The sequence below is a fragment of the Lepidothrix coronata genome, unplaced genomic scaffold (genome assembly GCF_001604755.1).
Source record: "Lepidothrix coronata isolate B3197 unplaced genomic scaffold, Lepidothrix_coronata-1.0 Scaffold1, whole genome shotgun sequence".
Lineage (NCBI taxonomy): Eukaryota > Metazoa > Chordata > Aves > Passeriformes > Pipridae > Lepidothrix > Lepidothrix coronata.
The window spans coordinates 15,029,533-15,056,694 of record NW_016690181.1 but is presented as its reverse complement, the minus strand read 5'-3'; the positions used below and the strand labels follow the sequence as shown (position 1 = coordinate 15,056,694).

General features: G+C 35.8%; 1 protein-coding gene across 17 annotated transcripts in view; it reads right to left on the bottom strand.

Moving 5' to 3' along the window:
* Positions 1-27,162, bottom strand: part of SOX6 (SRY-box 6) — a 375,776-nt gene that overhangs the window by 216,063 nt on the left and 132,551 nt on the right. For 15 of the 17 annotated variants that reach the window (XM_017809700.1, XM_017809785.1, XM_017809710.1 and 12 more), the window contains 2 exons: positions 15,366-15,609; positions 29-239 (listed from right to left, as the gene is read on the bottom strand). In XM_017809700.1, the coding sequence (XP_017665189.1) occupies positions 29-239; positions 15,366-15,605 (451 nt within the window). In that variant the 5' untranslated portion in view covers positions 15,606-15,609. The remainder of the gene's footprint in view (positions 1-28; positions 240-15,365; positions 15,610-27,162) is intronic. The other 2 variants (XM_017809727.1, XM_017809736.1) reach the window with 1 other exon arrangement.

Here is a 27,162-nt window from a genome sequence, read left to right as displayed (position 1 = left end):
AACTGTATCAGTCTTTTCCAACACATACCTTCTTGCTCAGTCCTGGTCATTTCTTCTAGTTTCTTCTGCTTCAGTGTGTCCACCACATCTGCTAAGCTTCCTTTGCGGCGTTCCGGTGTTCCAAAATTAACACTGGTCATTAACTCACTGCGGTCACGACCTCCTTCGTCGGGCTTGTTTGGTGAGGTAGAGGTATTTCGGAAGGAATATAGGGAACATAACTTATTACTCTCTGACTCCTGCAAAGAAACAAAACAGTGTGAAAATATTCTCTTATAGCAGAAGGATCTCAGATAGGTAAAAGCTGAAAGCATTATTTATTAGTAACCTTCAGTTCCTAAAATGAGCATTATGATTTGAATTTCTTGGTTTCAGTGCTTCACAAGGGCTCTTTTGTCCTTCAGCTCAGTTCTCCCTATGCTTCTATCATACTTCATGCCATCTTCCTTCATCAGGGATTTTCCTTCTCAGGAACAGCCACTTCAACACTTTTTAACAATTAATGTGTTAAGATTTTACAGGTTTTTTTAGTTCCTTACGTAAGGATGATACATGTAGCACTAAGAAAGAAAGTACAGGCAAGGACAAATTATTCCTGGATAAACCCTCAGCTAATGGAAAACAACATAACTTTAAAACTAGAGAAAGAGTTAGGCCAACAAAGACTGAGGAACAAGAATCTACTTCACAGTTAAATAAGGCATGGTATGTATCTTCCCATGCTCATTCATTCCTCTTTAAATTAAAACTTTTTTTTTAAGAATGAAGGTTAAAATGCTTCTAATATACAAAAGGAAGTGTTACTTTCAGGTCAACATAGACAAGAACGAGCAAGGAAATGAGTTTATGACAGAACAAGTCACGTATGCCAATATATAGGTACTGAGACTACGTGTGTCAGAGGTGTTATACAGCCAAAAGCATAAAAGTAAAAAGAATTAATCTCCCTTGTCAATAGATACTGCATATTTGAGCAACAAGAAGAAGAAAAAAACAAAAAAGGCATTAAAAAGCAATCAGTAATGCCAATTCTCCTCAGTATTGTGTTGTTGCCCAACAGTCAAGCCTTCCTGAAGTTCTCTGGCTCAGATTTCCCATTCTCCCAGCAATAGATCCAACATTCACTGCATCTCTGTTTTCGTAATTTCAGCTAAAAAGAGAACACCTTCTTCAATTTGCCCTCAAAAACTGAACCACAAAAATTTCTCACACACTTTCCTTTCCAAAATTACTCTTCTATTTTAATTTTTAATAATGCCAGGCTAGGATTGCTAAACATTTGGGCTAAAGAACTAATGATTTTTTTTCATTTATGGTAAGCCTAGAAATGTCAGTGTGTATATTAGATTCTGTGAAACATTTTCTTTAAAATTAAGGAGTAATAATAGTAGCAATACATTTAAAAATTAAGAGACAAATTAATAGTGTTGTCAAAAATCATTCTTCCAATGCACAGTGTTCCCCATAAATATATGGAAAATATATACTACTTTATGAGCTGAAAATATCCACCTACTGAAGAAACTTTTGTTGGGACATGCCCTAGCTGAAACAGGGTCTGAAGAAAGGCTAGAAAGCATTAACCATCAGCAACGACATCGGATATAAATTTTTGCTTCGGTCTGGAAGAGATCAAGTAGTTGTGCAATGTAACAGAAGGAGCAACACCAACAAGGAGCAAGCACAGTAACTCAGGGCTGCAGACTGTGTAGAAGGTGGTGGTGACACATTGTCATCAAGCACAGCAGTAGGTGATCAGCACAACACTTACAGTCGTTGGAGAAGGAGGCAGTATTTGCCAGTGATGTTGCAAAAGTATTTATTAACTAAGACAGGGAACTAGAAGACTCTACACCCCAGTAGTAGCAGCACCCTGTCAACACAATAGGAGTGACAGAGGTTTTGTAAGCACAAACAGAAAGAGAGGTGACATGGAACAGAAACTTTACCTTTGCTTTTTTATCTATGAAACATTAGAGAATTTTTCATTCGACCCATTTGCATTCATTAAAGAATCTAATATCACAAAGGACAACAATATCCTAGACCAGGTACAGAGATAAATTTTTTTACAGAATCACAGAATATTCTGAGTTGGAAGGGACCCACAATGATCATCGAGCCTCCAACTCCTGGTCTTGCACAGGACTATCACCAAGAGTCACACAATGTGCCTGAAAGTATCATCCAAACGCTTCTTGAACTCTGTCAGGCTTGGTGCTGTGACCACTTCCCTGGGGAGCCTGTTCCAGTGCCCAACCACCCTCTGAATGAAGAACCTCTTTCTAATATCCAACCTAAACCTCCCCTGACACAACTTCAGGACATTATCTCAGGTTCTATCACTGGTCACCACAGAGATGAGACCAGTGTCTGCCCCTCCTCTTCCTCAGGAGGAATTGCAATGAGGTCTCTGCTCAGTCTCCTCTTTGCCAGGCTGAAGAGACCAAGTGCCCTCAGCTGCTCCTCACACGGCTTCCCCTCAATGCCCTTCACCATCCTTATGGCCCTCCTTTGGACACTCTCTAACAGCTTAATCCCTTTCTTATACTGTGGTGACCAAAACTGTGCACAATATTCAAGGTGAGGTCATCTTTAAAATGGAAAGCTTTCATATATTTAATTGTTTCTGAAAACTACTTTGCATTTTTCTTAAAACTTGGTCTTATCACAGAGGTGATAAAAAAGCATCTTCTAATATTTTTCAAATTTAGATCTGGAATTTCTATAACTTTCCTCAATGAAAAATTAATACTTTTTAGCATGGCATTCTCACCTTTGAAGACAACAGTATAAGAGCAATTAGTACTTTTAAAAGAATCTGTTCTCGAGAGAGAACATCCTTTTACAGCACATGAAATACATCCATCAGGTTCAATGCAGAGGTTTTCATGTCCTCAGCAAGAAACACTATTGTTTAGCCCGGAAAGGGCTAATCTGTGGAGCAAGTGGAAATAACTGAATGTTCTTCCTCCTGATAACCTACCCTGTCTCTCGTCTGGATGCTGGATATGTGGTCCAGCATAATGTTCTTTTGCTGCTAATGAAAGACTCTCCAAGTCCTGCCTCCATTAGGCAGCAAATTCATCCTTCTTTTTCTTGCCCAAGAGACTGCAATATCCATAATGAAGATGAGACAAGTTTAAACTCCATGCAAATGATACAGATTTATGGAATGGAGGCAGAATGACAGCCTTTGCAAGAATGAGGATTTGTCCAATTAATAGATTCTTTTATACTGTCAGTTTTGTGGGTATTTAAAATGTAGAACAAAAATAAAAGAATAAAATGCATTCCTAATATTTCTGGTTCTGTTTAGCCCTATAGCTGTAGTATTGGGGTCACTGAATGGCTAATATATTTGTAGTGCATTTTCTGAATTCGCAATATAAGAAACCCGGTATGGATGACTTTCTGAGCCCTATCTTTTTCTAAAATGAGAAACTATTAGAAAGCATGATTGAGGATCCAGCAGAAGAACTGCACAAACTGAAAGGAATTCAAGGGGCTAAATAGGCAAATGGGAAAACTGTAGACTAGTCCAGTGTAAATATCTTATATAATAATAGCAGAACTCAGCTAGAAAAATCTACTTCAGATGCATGTACAATTATCTACGAGAAACAAAAAAAATTCTTATGTCTTCTTTGATTCTGGATTAGTCCATGAATAACCGACAAATAAAATGTAGCTAAAATGAAATATTTAAAAGGCTTCAGAAGGAATTTTATTGCTACACATTCAGAATAGATATTTTTTACTGCTATGTATGTATTGTTGGCAACTTTCTTTTCATTACAACCATATAAACAGGTTATATTGACCTCACATTCATGGCAAACTAGACAGATCAAAACACAAAGGGGCAAAGGAAGTATTCATTTTTTTCCTTAGGAAGTTGACTCAATTGTATCTGCTGTCGCTACTGTAGCATTCTGTTTGTTGAAAATCAAATAAATGTTGCAGCAAATTTACAAATTATTTTAATTTTCATGGGGCACCTTATAAACTTTTGCAGACCAACTGTTGTGGCACGTCACGCTTATGTCCCAGCACCTCACCCCATTGCATGACCAAAACTGCAACTATCACATACACCAGATGCAGGCCTGGCTATCAAAAATGTATTTGCACTGACGTTCGTAAGCAGCATGGAAAGACCCTCTTAATACATCCTAATGACCCAGGTATCCTCTGAAAATAGACTACTTGGATCGTATATGTTGTTTGAGATAAGAGGTATCATCACCTCCACAAGTGTTTTGTTGGACTTCTTGCTCTAGTGTATGAAGTAATCTCACTAGAAAATCTGGAGTTCAAATTAAAAACAACCACCAAGCTTCCTATAATAGAACAAGCTGAAGAATTCATGGTTGGGAAAGGAGAACCTGGTCCTTTTGAGTATGGATGTAGGAGGACTCACTGAAGAAAGATATCCTATCCTTAACAAACTTTATGAAGCCACCTTTTACAGAACAAGGAAGTCACAGTTTGTTTGACCCAAAGAGTGAAAAGAAAGGATGCTATTAATGGTCTTTTTCATGTTTTTTTCCAAGAGCACGGAAGAAGAGGTAAAGGCAAGGAAAGTGCCTAGCCGAGATTAGCTCAAATTATTCCAATTTGCAAAATCCAAACCATCAAATTCATCAGCACCGATGAAAATTCCCCATGCATGCCAACTTTTTTCAGCATAACTGGTAAAACTTGATAAGAAAATGAACAAGAGAACATGACTGATACAAATGTCCACTTCACTTATTTGGACACACTCCGGTGCCCAAATTCATCCAGATACACTAGACAACTGACACATCCCTGAAATCTCAGGTTTAAAGTTCACGTATTTCTGTAAAAATGATCTTTTAAGTCTAAACTTGAAGTAATGTCTTCAACACATGACATTCCCTTTGAAGGTGCACAATTCAAGGTGTGTTATTCTTATCAATGTCCGTGATTTCGATGTAAGGAGGGAGAAAAAAAATGGAAAATATCTTATAATCAGGTGAATAACAAACGTTTAGTCTATGGACAAAAGAGTTAACACAGAGCATGCCTCTTCGTCAAAGACTGGTGAAATTTGGTCACAGTAAACCCTACACATTTTTAATCTTGACTATATCAGGATTAATTAAATTTTCAGTCAAGAAATAGAACAATCATCAACATGTTAATAAAGTGTCAGCATCAAAAATATTATGTCCATCTGAAGCATCTTTTACTTCCAGAAAGAGTAGACTGCTATGTCTGTAATTTGTTCCTAATGGTGTTAGCTAAACATATTGCTTACTACAAATAATAGAGCAATGTGGGTTTCTTCTCAGTTTGATCCATGTGAAGATTGCTCAGAATCCCTACACACCTTTGCTGGATTTACAAAACTATCCTCCCACTTACACACTAGTACTGGATAACTGTAGAACAACTATTTATGCCTGTACCAGAATGCACAAGGGTATGGCACAGGGATTTTTGTTCACCACAATGGAGGCATTTCCAGACTAGCCCTCTAACAGTTGGCAAACAATAAAATTTGAAGACAGCTTATTACACAGAAACAGACACAAATCTGACTGCTTAGAGAAAAATATGATGATTTTGCATCTTAAGCTTTCTTGTTTGCCTTACCGTGCTTTAATTTGAAGAGGTATTTATTTGCAGAGATGACTAAATAAGAAAATCTTACTCCTCAGCAACTGAAGAGAGAAACTCTTGACCACTATTTCAGCTACTTACTATTCAGCAGGGACAAAATTGAATTTATTTTTGAAATGCTGGGTTTTCATATCAAGGTAAATAAATGGCATTTTTCCTGTGTACATTTTCTTGCCAGCCTATTAGCACAGACCAAATTTTATTACTGATCATTCCACTCACTGTGGTTAGTGTTTTGACAAAATGTTCTTATTATAACAGTTTAAATACCTATATATAGACACTAAAATTTAAGGATTAAGTTTCAAAGGGAACAAAATTGAGCAAAATAAATAAATGCACAAAAGACAGAAAACCAGAAATTAGCAAGGCTTGGACACTAAAATACTATGCATGACTCACTCAGGGATAGATAGCCCATGCATAAAATCATACTTTTACTTGCCCCTAAAACCTTTACCTACCTTCCTACTCATCTGTTAGTGGGAAAACAACATTAAGATTTACAGCACACTATGGTAAAAGCTTTCCTAGGTTTATCCTTGTCCTTTTTCATGTTAGAGGATAGTATACTTTAACCAATTCCAAATTTTCTTTGATTATAGGTGGTCCAACAACAGTGTCCAAAGTCTTATCTTTCCAGGCTGCCTGGTGTAAACAAGGAGTGGCCTGTTGACTGCTCCTTTTAGAGTTGCTGTGAATGACTCAAGAATAGCTTTGCTAACAGCAGGAACAATTCTGAATAATTACAAGCATCAGCTTGGTATAAATAAAGACAGGACTCTCTGTGACTACAAACATGGTATTTTCTTCACACGCCACAATTATTCTTTTAAAACTGCTACATTAAATAAGATGTATAAATTGTTCAGTAAGCCTCTTACTCTGAGAAAATTATATTTTAGCATGTGCATTCGCTAAATTTCACAAGTTACATTGGTTAAATTCTTCAAAAAGAGAACTAATAGTTTCTGTACAAAGAAAGGAAATTCCTTATACTTTCTCAGATGTTTCTGCTGAAAAGGGATTGAAAAAATAATCTTAATTTTCTTGTTAGTGTAAAAAGATATTTTCTTACATATTTAGATTCTAAGTTTAAGCAGTGCATTTCCCATCACTGATTCTCTTGGTTTTAACAGAATAAATGAGGGAGTAGTATTGGACGTAAATAAAGATATTCATAGTTTACCCAGTATTTTTCATATTGGGAAGCTAGTATTTATAGCAATACCTGCAAGCTGAATCATGAGCCAACTTGTGTCACCTTTTATGAAGTCTTTTCACTTCCAAAATAGAGTGAGCAGGCACAAAATTACAGTTCTGTTGGCAAAAGATTGCAGGTTAAAAGCAAGACTTGATATTCTTGCTCCTTCCTCCACATGGCCCAAGTACAAAATATGGGGGTCTGTATTTGGAGGCTGAGAAGCAGCATCTGAGTTTGGGGACACCAGAACCATGCATGGAGATCTGGTGTGGGACAAATCTCTCTTTGGTATCCTCATAAGGGTTAAGGACAGACCAACATTCTGGTGAGCTGGATTCTCTGGTCAGGAGTCTTAAACGGGGGGAGTGCACAAGGCTGCAGATTTAAATGGCAGCATTTATGTTTCATGTAGGGAGGAGAGATCCTGTTTCAAAGAGAGAAGCTCTCTGAAGGTGAGAAAAAGAGGAAACCTCAGAAAATGAAACTGCGGGCTGAACAAAATCAGGGTCACAGTGTTAGTTAGCAATTTAAGAATGACTGTGATCAACTTTGATTGAAAGTTGATGACTGCAATCCCACTTAATAGCCAGAGAGAAAACTGTTTCTGTAGGAGTTCAACTGAAATCACAGGATGAATGGCCAAGAAGTAGAAAGCAAATATTACTAACATAAAATGTGTTAGCTGAATTGCTTATTTCCATGTGGATGAGGCTTTTCTGTTATAAAGGGATATTTATCTGTCTCTGCATTGAATGGGACACATGTAAACACCCCAGGAAAGTTGGATATCCAGAGTGGTTTTGATTCCAAGTACTAGAGGCATGCTGGCACTTGGAACTAGTCTGGAGTTAACATATAATGAAAGCAAATGTTTACAAAATCATTTCCAATCACTACATTAAATATGGTTTCCCATTTTGAGGAATTTAATTAAACAGAATTAAAAGAAATTACAAATCTAAGTGATCATTTCCAATTCTCATGCGATTAAGAAAAAAACACAAAAGTTTTATTAAGAAAGATTTATTTAAATCCAAGGCTTGAGAATGACTGCTATGAGCTATTGAGAGAATATCATTTGCTAAGTCTCAGCAAATTATGCTAGTGGGAGGGCAAATGGCAAGTAATGGAATAAAGCCTCAAGTCTTTAACTCAGCATTTACTCTGATAAAACTTATACTGATTTCACTGCCAAAGTACAGGCTGAATACAGTCTTTAAAAGGCTTGTATTTCATCTTTTAGATATATCGAAAAACCTCAAGAAATAATACAACAGTAAGCACTAGCTCTAAGCCAAGAAATAATATAATACATTGAGAATTAAAAAAAAAAAAATTAAAAAAAAAGGAAAATTAGTTTAGATAAAAGGTTTAAAAATAAGATGTCATAATAATCAGGCATATGTGATACAAGTATGGTCTTATGAATAGGTCACTGCAAAACTAAATATCTGTTTGGAAGGAAAAGGGCGGAACTTTTTGCTTCATGTAAAGTATGACCACTTAATTGCAACAATCCCTTCATACTCAGTTGTTGGAGCAAACCAGATCAATCCAGGTAAACCAGCATTGGGTACAGAGATTTCAGAAGGTTACAATTTTTCAGCTATGTGATTTAAACCCTACTTTACAAATAAGCGACACTTTGGGAAGCTTTGACAGGCATTTAGCTCCGTTCCACAATAGAAAAATCACCTCCAAATTCTTAAATACAATGACAAATCATTTCTATGTGGCAATCAACTCACCCACAAATGATATGCATAAACTCATGTGTGTTTTTGTAAGAGTTAGATGCTAAGGATTTCCTTAATTATCCAAATACCATATGTCCTAACTCCCAGTGTTTAGGTTTGGTAATAAATCACAATATTGAGACTTTATGCCCTGCACTTTGGTTAAATGCTCTTATTAAGGAAAAAGTAATGGACAGCCATTTACAAAATGAGTATTTAGTCTTACATTTTCATCTAAACTGAAACTGAAGAAGCATTGTGATCAGTCTCAGCTGATTAGCACTGTTTACCTTTTGGGTAAATAAAGACACATATTTTGTGATGCATGCTTGTCGGAAGCTGCCAAATAAAACAAGGACTGTGTGGCTTGGATATTCCAGACCACTTTGTATATATCCAACTTCCCTCTATTAGGTCATCTTAATTGTCCAGCTTATAACTAGATCTATTGTAAATATAGAAATGAAATTTGTCTTTATATTTTAGCAATATTGAATGCACATGAAAATCCTTCTCTGTATATAGTTACATGGTGTATATTACATGCTTTATGTTTCCCTTTTAGCATTTGCAGAGGAATGCATGCAGGAAACCAGCCTGCTGCATAGAGTACTTGTATTTCTTTAAGGTAAACACTGATGAAACATTTGGAAGATTGAAATAAAAACAAGACATTTATGGGACATAAAGGTATCACATAAAATTGCTGTGAATTACAATAACATTGGCTGCATCCCAGAACAGATAATCCTTATAAACATGCAGGAATGTTGTAAACTGTGTATGAATGTCAGTGATACAGTGCATTAGGAGATTCATATTACACTTGGTGCTGTGTAAGTCTCAGTCCCTGGATTTTTCATGGCCTCAAAGACTAAAATAAATATATGTAGTATCTTTCCTTCCTCCATGAAGATATTTTATGTACACAGTTTTATTATGCTGAACAAAGATATCAAAGTCTGTTTTTTCTTGAGCTGTCAAAGTACAAAAGAAATGCAAAAAGTCCTTGCACAGATGTAGTAAAGTGCTGGATTTTATCTTTTGGCAGGTGCTCAATATGCAGCCCACATAATCACATGTTAATGACTGGAGTGTGTTAATCAGCATGCATACCTGATTCCTTCTTGCCCAAGGAAAAAAAAAATTAACAATTTAGAATGTGTTAATGCTTATACTTTTGAAAAAATTCATGTCAATATACAGAAGTGAATTAAAAAGTTTTCAGAAATTGCTTCATAAAAAATAGGAAATGTTAAAATAGGAGAAATTACTAAAAGTTTAGATGGACAAAACCAGCAAATCTTTCGTGAAGAACTCAGGTGATGATTAATTCTATTTAAAACACAGTTCACCCTAGAATGTAGGGAAAGGTTTAAAATACATCGTGCATTTGGAAAAAAAATATTATACAATGTCAAAATGAAAATGAAACAAATATAAGAGGTATGCCAACAGGAACAATTATTTGATTCTTCCTCAAATAAATTCAATTTTGTATTTCACCACTTCCATTAAGCACATTATTCTGCACAATTTTAGGGAATTGTTTTATTATTTTTAATGTGAAATATTTTTATGCTAAAGCTAGTAAAACTAAGTCCTTGATATTTCAAACCTTTAGACATGTGCTTAACATTAAAGTTGCCAGTAGTCCTAATAAAGTCAAGTTAAGCACATACGTGAATGCTTTCTGAATCAAAACAACATGCTCAAAAAAAAAAATTCTATCTTTTCTTCAATATATTTCTCACTAAAGTTTATTTTATGGAAAAATATCATACCATCTGCTTTTTCACACTCTTTAATTTCAGTCAAAACTTTATATCTATGCAATTATATATGAAGGTATTTATCTCTTTAGTTAGATAAAAATTCTGATGCACTACCTGGCATGCAGAAATAATATCACAAGCACAGTAGAATTGCTTTCGATGATCACAAAACTCAGATTTGTACATGTAAATAACAGCTGCATGAGCAATTTAGCAGATACAAAATTGCCAGAGTTTAGGGCATTTATATTTGATGCATTTTATATGTTCATATTCAGCCCGTAAAGGAAGTAAAAATAAAATTTCAAAACATGTAATTGTATCTATAACTTTTGAGAATTTGAAGCCATGAATTTATATAACAACAAATTCACAGTGTTTAGCATGTGTAAACATTTTCCAATGATCTTCCCTAAACACCTGAGTTTATTTTCCTTAAAGGGAAGAATCTTCTACATGAGAAGTTAATAACAAGGGGCAGGGGGGGATCAACAGGATTGTGCCTGCTTTAGGTAGAGACAGCAAGCACTGAAACATTAACACCTTCAGGATACCACCTATTTCTGTGTTTCTGATGCCAGGAACTTTGCTAAAGCTATATGAAGTTAAATTTGATACTTGGCGATTTAAAATTATTTAAATTTTGAAAGGAACAAATACATGTGGTATTAAGAGATCTTCAATTTTTCTGCTGCATCTATAAATCTGCTCACAGTACTGCTGAGACGTACACGCAGCCACAGTGGAAAGGTGGCAAGTCTTTTGCTCTTTTGGCAAGAAATCAACATAAGACAGAGACTTGACATAATTATGAAATATATTTTGATGCTGCCATTTGAGATAAAATCCAATGAGATACAATTAATTTCTAAATCCAAGGGGTCTCTGAATGATGTTACAAAACGTATAGGGAAACACAGCACAGGTTTGCAGGTAGTTGATTGTATTTGTGTATGTATATGTGCCGGGTTTCCATCAGTCACAGGGAAATAACACTCATCCTTTAGACTTGAATTGCTGCAGTTGTTCCCTGTAACAGTCTTTCACTTCTAAATAAGGGTAAAGCAAAAAGATGTGGATGCCCTCATTCAGTGTATGTACACACTGTCTAACTAACATATTATTGGGATACAACAATTCAGTTACTATTAAATCTAGCAAAATTAAGTATTTTTGGGTTTCCCCACTCATTCTCTCTCAGTCTTTTGCCCTAAGAGAGACAAGTTTTGGATGCAATCTAAAAATTTCACTGTATCTCTTGCCTGATGCTCACTATCCATGGGTGAAAGCATGACACTTTCACTGTTATCTTAGTACAAGTTTGACCTCTTCCCTACAGTTTACTGCAGCAAATAGATATGGCTTTAGCCTAAAAGAGATTTTATTTTCTAGTAGGGCTACAATCAGCAAAAATACCCCATACGTCCAGATATTTTTATATTAAGTTACAGTCAGAAACACACGTATAATCTTTTCAGCTCAGCAATATGAATTTACAGAAATCTTTGGGTTGTTTTATCTTCTCCCCACTGGAACATCAAATTGGCTGGTGATATGATACTTGCAGTATAAGTCATTACAGGTCTGACGTTACAGTTGTTACACATTGCTGAATCTGTCAAATGAAGAGGGAGCACAAAGGGAATTTCCAAATGCAGCTGCTATTTCCCATTTGTTAAATCCTTTTATTACACCATATAAGTACACAGCTGGGAAATACTATAGAGTGGGAGTTAAAACAAAATATTTTGGCTTCCAGACATTCAGAATACACAAAGGACTCAGTGGAAAGCAATGCCTGCTATCAAAAGGGAGTGAAAGTTTGAAAACATTTCTAGCCAGTGTGTTTTTTTTATGATAATGCACGATGTAGTTTAAAGGTATCTTACATTACTTGAAGTGTTGCATGCCATAAATGTTGGGCAAAATTGTAATTTTTTTCCAGTCAAATTGCCCTTCTACTGTATCTTTTTTAAACTTAAGATCTGTATGGCCCTCATAACAAGTTATGATGCATACTGTGTGCTCTCTCAAATTCCACTGAACTCCTTAGTAGCTTTAGGGGCACAACGACGCAGGATTTTGCCCTTAATTAGATACCAGATAAAAGAGAAATTTTTTCCTCCCCATATGTCAACACAGCATTCTTTGAATCTACTATCTTTTAACCAGACAACACACATTATTGATGCATTTTAATGAAAGCACTACTGTCTTTACTTTCAGTGTAAATGGTACTAACAGGTGCTTCTTCAAATCTGCTTTTAAAGGATCCGTCTGGGAAAGAGTCAGAAAGTGCTTACCTTCTGGGAATTTGGTTTTATTAAGTAGAAAAGTTGTCACTACCACAGCCCCTAATCTCAGAATTGCCCAATCCACCTTCTGGAATTTGTCTTTCTGGAAAGAAACTTCTTTCCTCCCTTTAAGGAGTAAAAATGTTTTCATCAGGATAATTGCAGGCACCTCTGAATTCTTTCTCAGCAATAAGAAAGAGTACGGAGACTGACATACTTCAGAAGAGCTTTTTGCAATTGATTGAGGCTTAAAGGTTTGCTCATGAAGCATATATTTAAGGGAGAAAAAAAAAATCATTCACCCCCCCAAAAAAAATATCAAACAAGGTACCCTAAATGATAGTACCTTAAGGAGAAAAACACTTTTTCACCACTTCACTGTGGTGATCTAAGTAGTCGCCTAACTCACCTAGCTGTAAATACACTGGGGCCTTGCTCTGTAAATTTTAGATCTCTTTTAAGTGCAACGAAACATCATGCCCTAGAACTTCAGTCTGCACTGGTAGCCAAGCCTTGGAAATTATATCCAGCTTTGAGCTGGGCAAAAGAAAGAATCTATTTGGTTTAGTTGAAAGTTACCTAAATAAGGTTGACATATATCCACCACCAGATTTAAGCCAAGGGACTTCTGGAAACTCCTAATGATTTTCGGGACATTCATCTACACATATGATGGAATATTTACTGGAAAAAGGAGAAAGGAAAACCAGAGTGCTAAGTCCCTCAAGCAAAGTTTATGCACCTGTTCTGAAACACGATAAGCTGAGTACTGATTCGTGCCTGGCCAGAGGAACAGCGAGTGTTGACATGATAGTTCAGCATTAGGAAAGAAAACAGAGACTGCACTCTGTCACTGTGAGTGCAAACCCCCTTCAGAGCAATACACACAAGTACAACTGATCATTCTACAAAAGAGTCTACCATTTTGGCTTACTCCGGGTCCAAGGAGCAGACTGAACCAAAAAAAAAAATGCATTGAGTGTCTCCTGGAGGCCAGGAGTTTCTCTCTCTAGGACACAGAGTAATTTTGTCAATGCTGTTGGTGTCCTAATACTAAAATTCTAAGAGTGCACCTGCCTTTCTGAATGAGTACAGAAGTAGCCGATGAATTCACAGATTTACTTTTTCTATAAACAAACTGGACCCATCCTTTCTGCATCCAGCTTGTTCTCCTGATAACACAAATGTTAAAATTATTCTAATATGCTTATTGCATAACTTGGGAAAAAGAGTGACTCTGTCCTAAATGAGGTTAAATCTCAGAATTCTGAATAGAAGACATATATACAACTTACAACCTACCTTGCCAAATTACTAACCTATCATCATTTTTCTTTAAAGCTATTTCTGCAGTTGAAATTTTGCCTTCTTTGTGACAATCATCCAAATACTCAGGAATATTTTAGGTCTGACAGAAAATTCTGCACTGCATTAAATTGTACAGTACGGATTAGGTAGCAATTTTCTGCTTTGGTTTGATCTTTTGAATCAATCCAATTTTAGGAAAAAAAAATTCAACACTATATTAGCAAAATAGATCTTACTGTAGTGTTATTATTTAACTAACTCCAGGCATCATAATATGTACAAAGATCTATGGTATCTATACTGATTAATGCATTAGAATTATTAAATCCAGTCAAATTTGAAATAAGTTGATTATTGTTAATGCTGTTAAAAAAAATCTACAATTATGTTTAACCTTATTGAAAGATGTTGATTTGTACTAAAAAAAAAAAAAAAAGGAAAAAAATGTTTGCTGAATAGAATTTGCTCATAGATATTTTATATAAACAGAGAATAAATTTTATGAAAAGGCAGATTATTTTTTTAAGCTAACTGTTTGAATTTAAAGTCTGTGAAAGTCACTTTAGGGAGAGTCTGGAATTATGATGTTCTAAATTTACAGAACACCTGGTTGCTCCACGTACCTTAATTCTGTTTCTGAGGAACACATGCAAGGAAAATAAATTGGCTGAGGTGCTATGCCCTTTCAGCCTTCATTCAGCCTGCCCATTTATTGCAGAGTTTTGGGGATGCAGAGACAAGTTACAACCAAAAAACAATTTTATCTAGGCTACTGAGGAGAATACAGATAACAATTCTGATAATTTCTAATGTCGCCTGTATACAAACTGGTGATCTAGAGCAGAAGAGCATGACAGAATTGCTCATAAACACCTTTCCCCTCCACGAAAAGTTGCAATTTCCTATAAATACAGCAAGACGTTTCTGTCACCTAAAATGCCATGCTTTGTTGTGGTGTAAAGCTAGAATATTCTAGATTTTGTGGGTTCTATTTCTGAGAGATAAGTAAAAAAATACATTAAAGTTTCTTCCTTCAGCACAACACTTTGCAGATGACAAACAGTTGTGAGCTACGTCCTGCTGTCAGAAATTAATGCTTGAATATATGAGCTAGAAAGGTTATGACATAAATCAAGGTATGAATGAAAACATGATAAATAGATGCATTTCCTTTCAGAAGGTGAACTCATCAAATGACCTCATTCATAAAGACGTGTATACTTAAGTAGATTATACAACTGTAATTTACAATTACACCATATGATGTTGATCTACTACTGACACTGACACTATAACATTTAAAAAGCTTTACCCGTGAACATGTCTTTTAAAATGGGAGCAAACGGTCTTTTACGATACTAATTTGGAAAGCCACGGCGAGAAGTGTGAAACTCACCATTCTGTGTTGGGCTGAGATCACTCCATCCCACTCAGGATCTTGTTGGATGGTCGTGACCAGAGTTGGTAGCTCCTCAGAGTGAGGTTTGTTGTGCATTACATTGTGTAGAGGCAGATGAGAGGCCGCATGCTGATCACTGTTGCCCTCTTCCTTGTCTCGTGATGCTAAATCCTGGGTCATTGTTTCCTCTCCATCAGCTGCACATGCAAATGGAGAGGTGGCCTGCTTGGAAGACATTCTTCTACGAGACAAGAAAAGCAGACAAAAACAAAAAAATTGGTGCTAAGTGAAAAAAATCCAGCTCAAAACAGTCCTCTAAACACATCACATCTGCCTACAAAAGTCAAAAATTAGTCACACGCAGGTAACAGAAATACTCTAAAAAGTACAGGTTTGGGGGACCTGGATCCAAAACACTGAGAAAAAGTATTCATTGATGGCAAGACAAGGTCAGGGTTAAGTTGTATGACATCATTCTATTCGTTTAGGCTTGTCAAACAATATCATTTTCTCCAGTCATAAGAAAATAGTGATTTTATTGCTATTTTCATGTTGATTTTGCATAAGAGTTCAATTATTTAAACTCTTACTCCCAAGAGCAATCTGAAGGTTATAAGCAAATGTTTAAAAGAGAGAGTCGATCATGCTTACCCAATCTCATTCCTTGCAAGAAGATGTTTTCTACACAGATAAGAATTTTTAAATCCATTTCAAATTCTGCTAAATAAGTCCTTTTGCTGTTTGTTTAAAGCTGTACTGCTTTTAAACTGTTTCAATTTTACCTGGTTTTACATTTCAGAAAATGTTTTCAGGAACTCATGTAAAAAGTGTTCTAAACTTTGTTGGATGGATGGATGGATAATATCTGAATAATCTTTTACAATTCAGACTAAAAATCTAAAATAATTATGTTTCGCTTCATATTGAAGCGAAGGCATTGAGTACAGGATATAGCTCAACAAAATACTTCAAATTACTTAAAAGTGTAATGAATAAATGTGTAGATTTATGTTAAATGTCTTTTCCAAATAATGCCCTCTTACTACCATCTCACATGCAAGCACAGCTTTTGCCACAGTTTCTGCACTTAGATGAAAATATTACTGACTTCAACTCAAAATCTGAAAACACTGTATTCAAAATTTCTGGTACGATCAACTGCAACTGTTAAAACAATCATTAATAAACCTGAAAGAAGAGAGCCAAAATATATTAGCTATTTTCCTAGGGTTTAGTAACTTTAGAATATCCTTGACACTGAAATTGCTGAGAAACTGAGAAATAAGATCTTCATCTTAATTGCTTTTTAACAATAATTGATTTCATACCATTTCTTTAAAAATGCACAAATCAGTTAACATAGGAAACCACATGAGCATTTTTCAAATTAGCAAATCATTAACTTGCTAGTACTGTTTCTACAGACAAATAAATACTGATTAAAGGGTCTGGAAATCTGAGACTAACAGTTAAATTTACAAATCTGTCACATGCTTTCATGAATATTACAGTGAAGGAAATATCAAGTGCAAAGAAAAATAATTAAGTTAATTCCAATTTAAACAGTAGTTTTTATGTAGCAGCCTGTGTTTCACAAAGGATTTAACAGCTAATGCTAAATTTCTCACAATTAATGAGGGAGTTCAGATTTAGTATCCTACAGTGAAAAAAAAATTAATATAGGATCAACTAATCTAATTATGTACAGTTCAATATGAAAGTATTACAAGCTTTGAAGTGCTTTGAAACATATTAAAACACTGATACCTATTTAGAATAACTATTCCACAAATAGAGATAATCCTGCCTCTTAAACTCGACACTGGTGGGGAAAAAAAGGTCTGTGTTTTCTGTAGGGAAGCCTAAGTGTAAGTGGGAGTCTAATATTAATGTTGCCAATAAGCAGAACTGAGGAATTCAAACCGCGTATTACATTCTTACTACGCTAAAGAATTTGTGTTGATGCTACAGAGAACATGCCAAGAGTTCAGCAACCAGCATTACTGTATGTACTTCAAAAGGTTCTGCTTCATAATTGCTATGATCTAAGATAAAATAAAAGGTTTGCTTTCCCTTTTTTCATTAAAATAGTCATGTTAATGTAATCACTCACATGAAAATATACGTCATGCTTTATGTAATTTGAAAACCCGACATGAAAACTGAAAGTCACAATAAAGGATTTTCCTTTCTTTCACCTTCTCAACAGATCTTATTCCTGTTTCATACTGAACAAGCTTCTGTGTAAAGCAATAGCTATGGCTGTTTCTTCGCCATAAATTAATCATGACAGAAAACTAGAAATGAAAATGTCTCTTAAGAATAATTTCAACTACAAACTGCACCAATGAATAATAGTGCACAATCCTAATTAAACACAACTCTGCAGCTGCAAAAATAGGCTGAATCTGTCCAAAGCTACGAGTTGGCTTTAAAGGCTGGTTTGTTAGGGACTGTTTTCTTAAGGAAGGCTGGGCCCTCAGTCTTAATCAGCCAATAAATTATTTCCTGCAATTACATTAAATAGAAAATTATCTTCAAATTGGGAATGTTAATTGAAAATCAAAATTCAGACTGAAGTTTAGAAATTACATGCTGAATATAATTAGTCTAGAAAGGCTTCACCTCTATTTCATAAACAGGCTTTTGGAGTTTCCTCAAGTGACCATTCAGTAAAGCTATCTACTGGTAATGCACTGTAGGGGAAGCATTTTTTCTTTGCAATATACACTAATATACTTTGCTTTTATCTAAGATGTTTTAAACACAATTCAATAAAAAATCTCTATTCAAGTTCTGATTACATACAGAAAAGGGACTTTGTTAATGTTGAAAATAAAATTATATCAACAAACTCCCATTCACTAATAATCTCAAGCCATGCCCAGCAATATTTTTCTGTACTAGAGTAAAACAGACCAAGGGTGGGGTTCAAATGCTTCCTAGCTCCACCTACACTTTCTCCCCACTGCTGCATTATGGTCAGACACATTTCATGCTGTACTTCACTCAGTTACCTATAGTGCTGGAGCCTGAAAAGGAAGACAGGCTCAGGCAGGCCTCCTAGGCACTCACTCTCCTCATGACATAATTTTTAGGGGTGTGTTTCCCTCCTATTTTCTCCTAGAGCTTTGTTAAAACAACTAGGTTTAATGGTTTCAGTTTTTTGGTTGCTAAATTTAAAACATTGGGTTAAAAGGGACAGTGGTGTAGGGCCCTGCTAGATTAAGCCCTCCACTTTCCTTCCCAGCACAGTCATCAACTGAATGAACATACCTCATTCTTACATGTCTTCTGAGGGTGTCTGGTTATGCACCAAACATTGATTATGCCTAGGTTAGCAATCAGTAAAGCAGAGTAAATTTAAACTCTTGCAGCTGGGTGTTATCCAGTCAACTCCTTCATGTAGGTTTTACTCGTTCCCTGTGTATTTTTACCTAAATGGGAGAATTCTGTACACATAACTCCATCAGGTCAAAAGGCAGAGTCTAGACAATAACTCCAAGGTCTCATCCAATTCAAAGGGAGAAGAATCTGGCTCATTTGAGTAGTTTATGTTTATGATAAAATTAAACCATAGAACAGCGTGTTGTGTTAAAATATTTTAATGTTAAAATATGAGCATGAATAGCAGTCAAATTTTAAGCCATAACAACTTCCCAATTTTATGTTTAAAACATTCAAAACGCATTTGTTAAAAATCCCTGCTGAGAGGGAAAAAAAAAATCAATATTCCTAATAAATAAGGTTTGTAAAAGGTATCAGAAACTTACTAATTTCCATTATAATTTATTTTATTTTATTTCTCCTATTATCAATTAAACTCACTTGCATGATTTAAAAAAAAGTTTCTGATAAAAAATATCTCCCTAGTTATAACCCCTGCAAACAGGGGTTTATAATGGAAGTGCTGACACAACCCTAACTACAGCAGCGCAAATGGTGCCGCTATAATACACAAAATCAAGTTCTATTATTCTAAACTATCCTCGCTCGGGGGGTTTTCTTTACTGTGCTCCCAGACAAACTGCTGAAGCATGAAAAATTTAAATGCAATCAAGTGGGTCCAATTCTACTTTACTAGAACAAGTGTCTACAGTGGTACAATCTTAAAAGAAGATGCAACAGATTTGTTTGGTGCTTTTCTTTCTTTTTTCTTTTTTAGCTGTTTATTTATAATACTGTGCAGTGGAGATAAAATAAGAGAGGAAATTACACTCACATTATATCAGTATATTGATTACACAGCACACAATCAGAAAGAAAACTACATTGTGAAATTGTTGCTTTGGTTAAATTGACAGATTATCTGAACACAGCAATACCTAAAGGTGGAAAAAATACCTAATGGGTATGAGAAACAGTTGAAAAAGGCCCTAATTATCTGAAATCCTACCACCTACTCAAGTTTGAGAATTTAACAAATCTTGATTTGTATTTTCCAAAACTAAAATAAATTCTATCTCATTTTGAACTCAAGACAGAAAAACAATGGGATCATTTATCAAAATGTCCACAAAGCTGAGGGATTGGACCCCAATTTCAGTTGGCCTCAGTACTGAGGTAGTAATGCTACGGTTGAACTGCTAAGGGTCTTTTACCTACAAATACCCAAACACTGTCCCAAAAAACTCCATTCTTTATAGATATGACATGATTTTTTATTTTAAAACAGAGAAGACATTCTCTGTGCTCTAATGAAGGCTGTCAGTCAGATTCACAAAACGTTGGTTTTCCTTTTTTCCTACAGCTACTGTGTATTACACCTTTCTAAATACAAATAATAATACCTTTTTATTTTGTTTAAGGTTTTTCTATGGTCTCACATTCTTCAAAAAATTCATATCCTCTCTCATATCAATTAGGTGATAGTCCTGACATGAAAGGCTTCCAAATCCTGAAAAAAATCTCCCATCCCTGCTGTCTGCTCAAATGATTAAATGTTACAGTGGAAATTAAGGCTAGACCTGGAATTTTAGCTGCTAGACATTTCAGAATCAAGCCATGAAGTGTAATGACAGACAAGAACAAAGCCCAGACCCTGTTTCAAAAGCATATAAACTAAGCAATAACAACAAGATATATGACAAAGCAGGCTCGTAGTTGGCCAGAGACTCTAGCTTCTGCTCTGCTCCACCCTCACAAAGCATTCATAAACCCAAAGGCATGTCTACACTGCAGCTACATAAATGACTGCTTTGTAATGCTCAGATATCCAAACTAATTTTAAACAAGCTTGCTTCTGATAGCTCTCCAACTACAGTAGTGTGGTGCTCAGATGGACTAATTGATCCTGCTTTAGTGACTGCAGTAGAGACGTAACTCAGGTCTACAGCTCCAACAGTAGATTGGAATCAGATTAGATTAGAAATATATTCACTTACAGAGCTTTTATGAACAGTCTCCATTCCTTTTCCCCAAAGTGCCAGATTAAAGTACTTAAGTGCATGATTAACTGTAAGTATGCAAGCAGTCCACTAATTTCAAATTGGACTACTCAGTTTCAAAAAGTTAAGCACATGTCTAAGTGCTTTGGTGACTCCAGAACTAAATAAATTAAGAGAAACCATTTTTAGAGGTACTCATAACCTTTTAAGTATTTCCTTCTAAACTTCTGTGTTAATCTGGTGTTCATAAGTAAAACTCAGCCACAGCACCTTATCCCTCCCCACCTTTTAAAAGAGCAACAAAGGTGCATATTCCTCTCATAATATTAAGCATGGTTACAGGACCCTTCTTCACTAATCAGCACTCAGTTTTGGGATACATTAGATGCATCATATACTTTTCTTCACCTGCACTGCCCACAGTACCCTCCTCTTTCATACCTATGGCACAGCCATGTCTTTCATGGATCCTCAAACCCCTTCTGAAACTCAAAATCGTCCTTTATGCAACCTATTTTGCAGTGCAAGTTCACCTATACAAGCACAGGCCTGACGTAGAATGGGGTACGCTGACATAGTTGCACAGAAGCTACTAGAATAATTTACTTATTTCTAGCTGCAAACCAGTTTAGCTTAGATTAAACATTCAGGAAAACTGATCTTTATTTTTTTGCTGCATAAATATACCAGTTACAGCAGTGTTCAGATAGACTTCAAGAAAAATGAACATGCTTTGGCAGTAAGTAGCCTAAAAATTTTGCGGCTCTGGTCCTGTAAAACAATGTTCTGCAGGCAGAACTCAGTAACGTAACCCATTGTAAAGCTAACGCCGTAATCTGTCTGCCATTTTAGAATAAACAGCTATTTCCTAAAATTATGAAATCTCATATCTATTTTCAAGGAGAATGAGTAACACAAATGAACAGTTAGTAAAAAAATTTCATTCTCCTGGGGCCTCACACCTCGATATAAATCCCTGTGCACGAATCCTGAATAACCTGAGAAGGCAGCAATGGGAGAGGATCTCCCAGTTTCTGCTTCTGGCTCTGAGTCACTGCAAGGCCTCAGGCCAACCAGTTTAACTCCCTCAAGCTCTTCCTTGGCTTCATTTTGCAGGAATTCTGTAAGAATTAGTTACATATAGATCATAAACAACATTGCAAGATTAGAGAGCTTATGGTAATCACAGGAACCACCTTGGAAATGAAAGGGCGGGAGGGGGAGTGGAAGCAACTGTGATTCAAGAAATGACAGCTATAACGTTAACTGAGCACCCAAATCTCTAGCTGAAATAAGCATCAAGCTAAGCAATACACCCACGGCTTCCAAGATACACACTCAGCTATTCTTGCATTTGTTTTTCCAATCCAGGCAAATTACACTTCTGCTAATAGATATGAATCCAAATCACAAAGTCTGACTTCAGATTCAGACTCCCTCAGAGCTCACCCTGAGCTTTGGAACAACTTTTATGGTATCTCTTCTGCTTTGTAATAAACAATGTGAGAGCTAAATAGCTCATTCGATCTTCTTGGAAACTATTTTTCTTACGTTCTGCCATTAGAGTGACCTCCTCAGCCATGCAACCACAGTGAAATATTAGGGTTAGGGAACAAGTTCTTGTCTATTCATCTAGTTGTTGAAAATATCAAAATAGATGCAGCAAAATATCCTCACAGCACCCCCCCCCCCATGACTTTTCATTGAAAATCCAAAGTATTTGTTTGGATTCATAAAATGCCAAAAATACAACCTATCTTTCTAGCAGGTTAAGTATTCCATTCTCTTTATTCACTAGCAGAAGCTTTCACTGAAAATGCCTAAGGTGAACTCACTTCAAATGCAGTAAAAGGGCACTGAAAGAATAGTCACTTAGCACCTGGGATGTGCTCATCTTCAGTCACTGTAGTTAATATTTTCTATAGTTTATATTTAGCTGACAATATTGCTGTCACTTTATTTAAACAGCTTGAGACTGTTCTTTGGACTGGAGCTCATATGCCCTGGAATGCTTTGACTCATGAATTGTTTCTCCTGATAATGTTACATCACGTAACCACCTCTGTTTAATTGGTTGGTATTAGCTTCTCAGTGATGGCTGCCTTTAAAGTCCTATGACTAGGCCATGTGTCTCTGGATATCCAATTTCTTACTGTTGGAAAAAGAAAAAGAAAAAAGGCAGTACTGACTTCCAGCTATCTTTACCAATAGTTATGGGAACAAGAGCAAGCGTGCCAAGAATTTATCCATCAGCAACTTATTAGGATTTGTTTTTTCAGGCAGAAAGTTAAGAGAATATACAATATAAATGAAAGCTATCATTAACAATAAAATTTAAAAACAATGGTTGCTATAAATAAGCATTAATCCACATATTTTTTATGTATTTGAATGACTTGTTTATCTGGATGGTTATATAAATGGTTTTGATAAAGGGTGTCTAAAAATACTAAGAATTTATTTTAGCATGTTTAGACTTTGAGTTGAGACTTCACACAGAATTCAAGAATACATTTATTTTTCCCCTTACAAAGCTAGTTAAGAAGTTGTTCTAATAACTAAAAATCTTCCTGACAACACTTAAATCTGATGGGAATAAGTTCCTGAAATGTTCATTAAATCCTTTCAATACTCTATGAGAAACGTGCTTCAACAGTAAGAGATAGTATTCTTACATTTTTTCGCACCTACAGGTAATTTTCAGGAGTTGCTTAAGATTCCAGGTAATGAATCAAATAGTTATTTTTTAATTCTACAGGTGTGGAAGGTCACATGCCATTTCTCTGCACCACCTAATTCACAACAGAAATATTAATATTGTCAGATTTCTCTCCCCTCCTTCCCCTTCTCCTGCCGCCTTTCCATCTTTTTGGTTCTCATTTCTAAGTCAAACCAAACAGCTCAGTAGATAGTGAAATGAAGTATCAGTTTCAGGCTCACCTGTAGCCATTTGCCACCTAATTAGTACCTCCACGTAACATAAAACAATGGCTCCACACTCAGTTACAGATTGTCCTCTTAATAAAAACCTTACACTACAAGCCTAAAAACATTTCTATCAGGCAAAATATTTCTGATTCAGTAGAGGTTAGGCAATCATCAAAGCACTTAAACATAGGTGCCAAACCACATTGCCAGGAGCTCTTAGTATTGTAAGGTACTGTTACCTGACAGCTCAGTGAATATAAAATTGCTTGTTTCTCCAACTGAAGACAATCAAATTGTCACCTTCCATTGTAATAACACATAACTTGGGATCAGCAAACTGCCAACAAAACATAACAAAAATATCAGATCTAAATTTCTCTAAAGGGTAAACATTTCCATCTGGCTATTCACACAAATAACAAAAAACAGGATGAGGGATTTTATTCTTACTATCAAATATCCTAGTGCTATTTAGCAATAAGATTTATTTGCCTTTCATTAGGTAGAAAAGAAAAACAGCTAAAGGAGGTGATTCATGAAATACTAAAAATAAACACAGGTCAGAACTGTGCTGGGATTTTACTTCTGCACATACAAAGTACTACAAGGGTCATCAGAGTTGCTAGGGACAAGCATATGTATCTGTATTGTTGTTATTATAAACTCATATATGTAAGGATTCATAAAAATTAATTCTAACTGGCACACGGCGTACTTTGGCACAAGCTACATATGACGTGCCACTTTTATTTGTTTATTTAAATGACTTCATTCTAAGAACTGAAAATGAAGTTTGAACTGCAGTCTGCCTCAGAACTGAGACCTTCAGGATATTAAAAACCTGACGAAAACCTTTGAAGGGAGTAATCTGAATACATGAGAAATAACATTTTCACCATATATTTCTTGAGGTTATTCAGCAAGTGGCCTACATATTCAGGACTGAAATTTGCATTTTGGTGATGCAGAGATCTAATAGCCAGAAATTGTGTTTTATATCTACAGTAGCTCTGGGCACCCTATAGACTACAGAAGAGTGTCCTAGGTAGGATATATACATGGAAAAATATTTGCATCTGGTTCACAGAGATGAAGCTAAACTTAAATCTGTCTTGAGAAACTTGCATTGATGAGTGATATTATGGATTACCTTTTCTGTATCGATATTCCATTCACTACTAACACATACACAAAGTTCTTACACATGTATTGATGTAAATGCACCTTCACGTACTCTTTAAAGTTTCACCAGTGATGGATGAGTTAGAAAAGAAGAGAGATGAGCAAAATATGCAAAGCCAAGAATCCATCTTTGACATCAGCTTTTCTCTGAAGGAATATTCAAGAATGGCAGTAATGGACAAGGAGCTTTTCTCCACCCTGAGCAATTGCACCAGAGCCAGATGTAATTCTAACCCTTGTGGATAAAATAGGCACAAAAGACTAAAATATGTTGTTAGCCTCGCAGAAGAGGTTAAGGAAAAGATGCAGCTCCACATAACTGGGAACTCCTTCTGCACCTTGTCTCAAGTGTTGCATCCCCAAGAGCTGAGGTGCAAACATGGAAAGGCTGGGCTTTCCAGCTGCAACCTGCTCCCAGCTTCTGGCCACTGATGTTTGCTCTTGTATACAACACAGCACACTGGTACAGAATAATGAACACAGGAAGACAGGAAGGTAGCAAAACCCCACAACAACTTTAATGTCAGATGCATTTTGGTCAGATAAAACAAAACTAGACACAATGCCCATTTTTCTGCAACTTTGGGAAGTTGTGACTTTTGTTAAGGCTTTTAGAAGGCAGCATTGTGCACAATATTTCTTTGCTTTGAACTACGGTTTACACAATATGATCATTACGTATGTGTACAACAGGAACCCTAAAATGTGTTTACAGGTCCCTGAGGAACCACCTCATTCACAGTGGGCTGTGCCTACTACTGGGAGAAAGGAGAGGGTAGTCCAAAGCAGGGTACTGTTCAGAAAAAGATTACATGCCTAGCTAAAACTACCCAGAAAATATTTGAGAAATACCCTTATTTGACTGACAATGTGGCCAAGTACAACAGTGGGGTAATGTCTCTCTTTCTCCCCCCAAACCCTCCACCTCTTTGGCTATGCAACAGGATTGGGCCCTTCTCTTTTTGGGCCCTTCTCTTTTTGTGTTAACTCCCTTCAATATGAAAATATGAAGACAAAAGATAAATAATTGCAACAGCCTAAGAACTCAAATAAGTTATAACAAAACATTATGTCCTCTATTAATTAAGGTAATCAGTTGCCATTAAGAAGTACAAACAATTTAAAGTTCAATTTATTGAGACTTTGAACCTCCTATCCTTTCACAAGCTACACAGATGAAATATCTACCAATTTTAACTGCCTTTAAAAAAAACTGAAATAACTAAGTCATTGTTATTCAAAGTTTTTGTATGACATACTTAACAACATCAAGTATTTAAACTGTTATTTAGCTTAAAAAAAAAAAAAATGTTTAATATTAACCAGTTTCCCAAAGCAAGTTTTGTATTTTTTAAGAAATTCACTAAGGTATCCAGACTAGGCACTAAAAAGAATCGGAGAACATTAAAAAGTAACCGCCACAGGTAAAAGTTACACCACTTCATCATTCAGCTTGGAGAGATCAAGCAGCAGCAGTCCCTGCATACAGCACTCTGAAACTGCATCAGCTGCAAAGGAAACTACAAACTCTCCCTGTCTTTTGGTTTCTGTTCTGCAAAGTACCATAAAATTGCTAGAAGAAATAATTTGCGATAACTGAGGACACTCGACCATCCTGTTTTCATGGAAGGTTATAGCATGGAGCATCTGCTCTCTAACAAGGAGGAGGAAACATGCATAACAAAATCAATCACAAGGGTAAAGGTGAAGAGTACCCAGGGTCTGAATTGCTCCGTATTTCTGAGTGCTCAAAGTTCAGTGTTAGTGCTTTTAAATGTGTAATAGAACATAATGAAGAACAACTATCAGAGTACAAAACAAAAGATAAACCAGCACACGAATCAAAGGCCCAAATGAAGTTGTTTCCAAATAATTAGAAAGTTAAAAAGCCAAATGTCTAAAATACAAACTTAAAATATTGTCAGTGATTTTAAATAAATTCAATAAGATCCCTTACAAATGATTTTGCTAAAATACTGAGATATTCTTTTTAAGTTGGGATGCAGTATGGTTATCGTTGTCTTATTGCGGTTTTCATCTCTGACCTATTTTTTCCTATACATTAAGGACAAAACATATGATCTGCATTTGTAAAGCAGTCTTGTCTTCTCAAACAGTGTCAATTCTTGCTCAGGGCTATATTTTGTAACAGTTTCTCACTTACATTTATTGGTAATAATTTATAATAGACAAGTAAACAGTACATATGTGCAGCCAATTACTTCTAAAACCAGATTTGGAGAGTTTTGTTTTCTCATTGATATTTGTTGAGAGCTCTGTTAATGGTTTCAAAAGCA